At 55.0% G+C, this 6,000-nt stretch overlaps 1 protein-coding gene across 1 annotated transcript in view; it reads right to left on the bottom strand.

Moving 5' to 3' along the window:
- Positions 1–384: 384 nt before the first annotated feature.
- TRIM8 (tripartite motif containing 8) overlaps positions 385–6,000 on the bottom strand; it is a 52,939-nt gene continuing 47,323 nt past the window's right edge. Inside the window, exons 5-6 of the mRNA XM_024213629.3 lie at positions 5,311–5,426; positions 385–1,757 (exon numbers count right to left, since the gene is read on the bottom strand). Of these exons, the coding sequence (XP_024069397.1) occupies positions 1,147–1,757; positions 5,311–5,426 (727 nt within the window). The 3' untranslated portion in view covers positions 385–1,146. The remainder of the gene's footprint in view (positions 1,758–5,310; positions 5,427–6,000) is intronic.

Below are 6,000 nucleotides of genomic sequence, written 5' to 3'. Positions count from 1 at the left end.
GAGAATTGGGTAAAGCGTGCAAAGCAACGGAGAAGCAGGCCAACCGCAACGATCCAAGGCACTGAGCCGCCGCAGAATCGGGCCTGACACGAGACCAGAATCGGGCCCCTTGATTTTAAAAGGGTTCTTCCAGATTTACATCAGCGGGAGCGGCCCAAAGCCTGCATGTGTTCCCCCAACCCGGGCACTGCTCATTTAGGTCATTTCCAACACCTGAATGAAAGAGACAAACCCACCAAACCGGAGAATAGCCTATTTTTAAAATGAAGTCACAGCCTTCTTTTGGAGCAGAGACGGGTCCCTGTTCCCTGGGGGCGGGGGGGGGGGGGGGGGGGGGGGGGGGAGGGGGTGACGGAAAAAGACCTGGGGCCTTAGGGGGGAAGGCCCCTTTTTTTTTTTTTATACAAAGTGCTTGTTACAGGAAGTTGCATCAGCGATACACGGGAAGGGGCGTGTGCAACTTGGCGACGCTTCCCCCCCCGAAAATAAAAAAGAAAAATTTTTTTTTTTTTTTTCTTTTTTTTTTTTTTTTTTAAAGTTTCTTTTCCCTTTTTTTTGTTGTTTTTGTTTGTTTGTGCATTAAATCTCCTGCCATTGTGTATTTACAAATCTCCGAAAGGAAAAAAAAATGCCAGGATGCATGATAAGTGGCCTTTCCACACACACACAAAAAAAAGATAAGTCTTGTTTTAAAAAAAAACAAACCCAAAAATCTACAAGTATCGTTTCTTACTGAATCAATGATAGAATTTTTTTTTTTTTAAGAGAAGGAAAAAATAAAAAATAACCAAACCAAAAAGGACCCACAGACACTGAAACAGAAAAGGAGCCACCATCCCTCTAAGTTTTCCAAACCAGAAAAAGTAGTAAGTACGTGTGAAATTCGAAACCAGGTGTCTGATTGAAAAACCTCATTCATTTCTTCTCGTTAATTTCGTCCTCATCTTTTTCCAGCGAAGGGAGGAATTTTGAAAAAATTAAATTAAAAACCAATATTAAAAAAAGAGAGAGATGAGAGAAAAGAGCCTCCCAAATTCCGCAGAGGTGGGAAGGAAGAAAATTGGGTGCGATTTAAAAAGAAAGCAAGAAAACTGGATTTTTATCTCCGACTGTGTAATTAACAACACTCTGTGGGGAGTCTGATGGTTAACTGGTGACGTAGTGTTTGGTGGAAGGCTGGCCGTAGACTCTATAGAAATCCTGCCGCCCGTGCTGCTGGGATGCGTCAATCCATTCCCTCACGGCAAGTCCGGGAAGCGACTGAGGTACAGCCGGAGCAGGGGGAAGCGGGTGGGAGTACTCCTGCGAAGAGACTGTCCAGGGGAAGTGACCCGACCTGGGGTACGGCTGGTGCCCGCTGTGATTGGACACCGAGGAACAGTAACAGTTATCCACTGAGCACACCAGGATTTTGCGTCCGCCGTACTGGGATAGCACAGACTGCTGAGATGACGTGCTATTGGGATAGTGAGACGGGTTGAAGACCGAACCAGAGTGGACTGGCTGCGGGCCACTGGGCAGTCCGACAATGTGCTGCGTGGAGCTACAAGGCACCATGGGTTGTGCGGACTGGCCCTCGCCAGCGGAAGCCCCCTGGCTCATATACTGGCTAGCCACAGTCCCGGACGATGGCTCTAGAAAGCTGCCTTCGGGGAAGGCCGCGGAGTGCTTGCGTTTCTCCGCTCCGGAGTTGCTGACGCTAGGGCACGGGTACATGGGGATGCTCTGTAGGAATGGGACCGGGGTGCTGAATGGACCTGGATGGGGAGAGAGAAAAGACAAACAGCCAGATCAGAAACCACCGCTGGAATTCAGGAGCCAGAGGGGAAAACTAACAACAGCTCAGAGAAACAACAAGACCAGAGGCGCCAACTCCGTGGCTGGAGCATCCAAGATAAAAAAAAAAAAAAAAGTGGGTGCTCAGCACACACCAGCCACCCACCAATCACCTGTTTGGCAGGCCCTGCTGATCAGCTCCTCCCCCTCAGCACCTCCCACCTGCCGCCAATCAGCTGTTTGGGGGGCCCCACTGATTGGCTCCTCCCCCTCCCCCCAGTGCCTCCCACCCGCCGCCAATCAGCTGTTCAGCAGCAGGCAGGAGGCGCTGAGGAGGAGGGGGACGAGCAGGGGTGGGAGGAGGCAGGGCGGGGCTGTAGCTGTGGGGAAGGGGGCACAGCGCCTCCTAGGGCATTGGTGCAGTACTGACTTGGAAGAGAGAGCACCCCCTACTGAATCACAATTAGCTCTTCTGGCAGCATCTAATAGCCCTTGGTGGTCTCCCAACCAATTCTAGCCTGGCCCATCGCCAGTGGGTGATGCTTTACACACGGCACCACTGGCATGCAACTGCTTCTGGGGTGGAGGCAAGCGGCCAGGCAGATCAGTTAACATTCAGCAACAAAGCAGAGAGGAGATTTTGGCCCAGGACACGTGGGCAAACTGCAGCTTCCAGGAAACACTCCAGAGGATCTTAGCTGTTGCCCATGCTGAGCCTTGGATTTGCAGGTCTCACCCAACCAAGACACTGTCAAGAACTTGGCTTCGGAAGGATGAGCCAATCCAGCTAGATTGGGACCTCCCGTTCCCAGCAGTCTAGGCAAAATTGAGGCTGGGACCAATAAAGCATCAAGGCCTTTGGGGGAGACCTACCAGGCCATCCTGTCTCCCACCCGAAGCTAGTGGGAAGAGGCAACCCCCACCCCATCTGCTCTCCTGGGCCAGCCCACTAGGACCTGCGGACTCCTATCGGTACCAGTCCCTCCCTGCGGGCAGGAGCTCTCCATCCTGCGCAGACCGCGGTGGCCCAATCTGGGAAGCAGCCAAGAGTCCAGCGAACAGGGGGGGGCTGCAGAAATGATCCGAGAGGCAGGCGCTGACGTTCCCGCTGTCCCTTCTCCCTGCAGACTGCAGCCCTGCCTGAGGCGTCGCTGCCATGCTTCAGAGAGGGCGGGCACTGGAATCGGACCCACCAATCACCGCACTCGTCCAGAGGGAGGGAGCTGGAGTCCGCACCCTCGGGCAACCATCCAAAGAGAAGGGATGGAATTTGCCCCCTGCACCGAGGCGATGGCCCACAGGGAAGGAGGAGCTGGAAGCTGGTTTCAGAGCCGGGGTCGAAGCTGTAATTACAGGGCCATGGTCTGGTTCCAGCCCTCCCGAAGCCCGTTCCCAGCACCGGAGCTGCATTGATGTCGGCCAGCGTACAAGGCGAACCCCGGCTGGGTCTCTTGGAAATGCAGGGCTCCGTACACCAGCCAAACATGACCTCACCCTCCTTGCCGAGCAGCCGCTGGCTAGGGACGCTCTGCATTAGTAGTGCAGCCATTTGGCAGGGCCTAGGAGCAAGAGGAGGCAGTGGGGGAGGGCAGGCAAGAACCACAGAGCCTGGAGAAGCCAGATCTGTGGCTAGCTCAGTCACCCCAGCGTGTGAAGCACACTCTGCAGTCCCAGGCCATGATTTCAGGAGCCCCTGCCTGGTGGCAATGCTAGCCACCACGGGCTGTTAATTATCCTGGGAACTAGAGGAAGCCATGGGGTTTGTCTGTGTCCGGCAGCTCCAATACAGAATCCCATCTACATCCGTTAGAGAGGATTTCTGCCTCCTCTTTACCTAAAGGGGCACAACCGCAGACATTCAGAGTAACACCATTGATTCCAGGGCCATCTGCAGGAGAAGAATCAGACTCAGATTTCTACCTTGTAACAGGGCGCCAAGTTCTAGCTGCCCGCGCAGACCTGCAGGCCTCTTGCTAACAGATAGGCAGAGTTATGTCTGCTGACTCACCTCGGCAGCCAGACCAGGTGGGCCCTATTAGCTCCAACCCAGGGCTATGAAAGGAGACAAAGGGAACTCAGGACAGGGCTAAAGGGGTCCTGCAGGGACAAACTCTAAGGACAGCCAGTTGAGGTTTCTTTTGTTGTTATTTAAGTTAATGCTAAAGGCAAATGGCAGGAAGGTGCCCAGATACCATGGTGATGGGAACCAGAGACAGACAGAGGTAAATTTAGCCCAGATCCGGTGTGTGTTCTGTGATTGGAACAGGGTGGGAAAGTCACCTGCCTGCATAGCCATTTTCTGTCACTACTTTGGGAGAGCCGGGAGAGTAATTAAAAAGACTAGCATCTAGTTCAAAGAATTCACTCCAGTCCCTTCGTATTGGCTGCTGAGCAGCCTTCAAGAGACAGTGCATTTTACTGGCACGAACGTTTGCAGAAAGCAAACCTGAAATTCACCCGGGCGCTTGCACAGCAGTTGTGCGTGGGCCCCTGGCACGGAGTTGTGCTGCCTCTTTTGATTTCTAAACCTGCTCGGCCGTCAGGGGGGCGCCCGGGGAAGCTGGTACAGCCAGCAGCCGTGCACAGCATTTCAGGACAGGAAGTCGCCCGTGAGCAGCTCTTACCACCACTGCCCAATCCTCCATCCTCCCCCATGCCCTCCCGCCAGACCCTGTTCATTGTCCTCCGGGCTGGGTTAACTCGACGTTAGCCTGGAAGATTCTTGGGCCGGGTGAAGCCCCAGACGTGCCCATGGCACTGTATGTACACAACAAACGACGCCATAACCAATGGAAATGGCATGTAGGGAGGCAGAAGGCAGTTCTCCAACCGGGCCAGAGCACCGGCGCGATCACCTGTCCTGGGAAAAGGGCCCTGGGATCCTCAGTGATTGCTGAAACCAGAACTCTCTCATCCCGGTGATCCAGATCATAGTCCCCGGACAACCTGCGCTGGAGGCTAGTTCTGCAAGTTGCTTGGTGGCTGCAGCAGACCCAGGGAAGGGCAGCAGAGCGGCAGGGGATGTTTCCTGATGGGTCTGCCGTCCTTGCAGACACACACAAAATACAGAGGGCCGTTTCCTGCATGTAAACCCCCTTCACGCACAAAGGGCCGGACCCTGATCATGGTCACACCGGCATCAATCCGGAGCAAAGCCACTGGAGATCCTGTGGCTTTACTGCAGCGACGCAGAGATCAGAGGTCACGAGGGGGTTCTGGGCTGATTTAAACCCTCATGCAATTAACGCACAAGCACCGGTGCATTCAATCCCCTGCACATTTTTAGCCTGGGGAGCTGCCCTGTTTCCTTTGGTAACCCTGGACATGCAGAGCGATGGTCTGTCAGCACCATGCTGCAAAGAGCGGATCGACTCCAGCCCTGGGCTAATGCTGCTGACCTCAGAGCTATGACACCGTGGTGGGGTGGGGGGGAGGGAAGATCCGGCTTCCTCTCTCCCCGGATGCCACCGGCATCTCGATCTCAGGGCGCAGAGCGCTGCGTGACAAGGCCAATGGTTCAGAGGGACGCCTCACCTTCCAGCAGCTTCCTCAGCTGCTTCTCCTTCTTGGCGATCTCGTTCAGGAAGAGCTTGGAGTTGAGGTGGCCGATCTTGGGAGGCGGCAGGCTGCCGCCCGTGCAGTTCTGGGTCCTTTAGGAACCGGCAAGGAAAGCAAAAGGACTCGTTAAAAGCGTCGAGCTTCCCCTCCTCTCCCCTCACCCCCCCCACGCTCTGCCCGGCTCCCATCTCTCCCCAAGCCTTTCCCAGAGGCTGACAGCTGCGGAACATCTGCAATTAGCTCCGCTTCGGCCAGGGACGGAAAGGCCTTTACATCAGCCAGTCCCTCTCCTGGGCGCCATTTCCCGGGGCTTTGGCCAGCCTAGTTTTAAAAGGGCCCCGTGGTGCGACTCCCCCAACCCCCATGCGCTATTTCCCTTAGGAGACGCCCCCGTAGCCGGACATGGCACAGGCAAGAAGTCGCTCCTGATATCCAGCCTGCGTTTCCTTTCCATTCAGCCCATTAGCCCCAGTCAGATCCCGGGTACCATCCGACAGTGGCCCCCTCCCTTCTGGGGGGTCTTATGCCCTGTGATCACGGCCCCCCATTCCCAGCTCTTTTAATCTCTCCTCCCAAATCAGTCCGTGGCTCTCCTTGGAGCTGCCCTTGGGCAGGAGGCGAATGTATCTGTTAGGGCTCTTCCCAGGCCTGGCCATGTCACAACTA

Source organism: Terrapene carolina, unplaced genomic scaffold, assembly GCF_002925995.2.
Source record: "Terrapene carolina triunguis isolate 2854851 unplaced genomic scaffold, T_m_triunguis-2.0 Scaffold95, whole genome shotgun sequence".
Classification (NCBI taxonomy): domain Eukaryota; kingdom Metazoa; phylum Chordata; order Testudines; family Emydidae; genus Terrapene; species Terrapene triunguis.
This window is presented reverse-complemented; position numbering and strand designations above follow the sequence as displayed.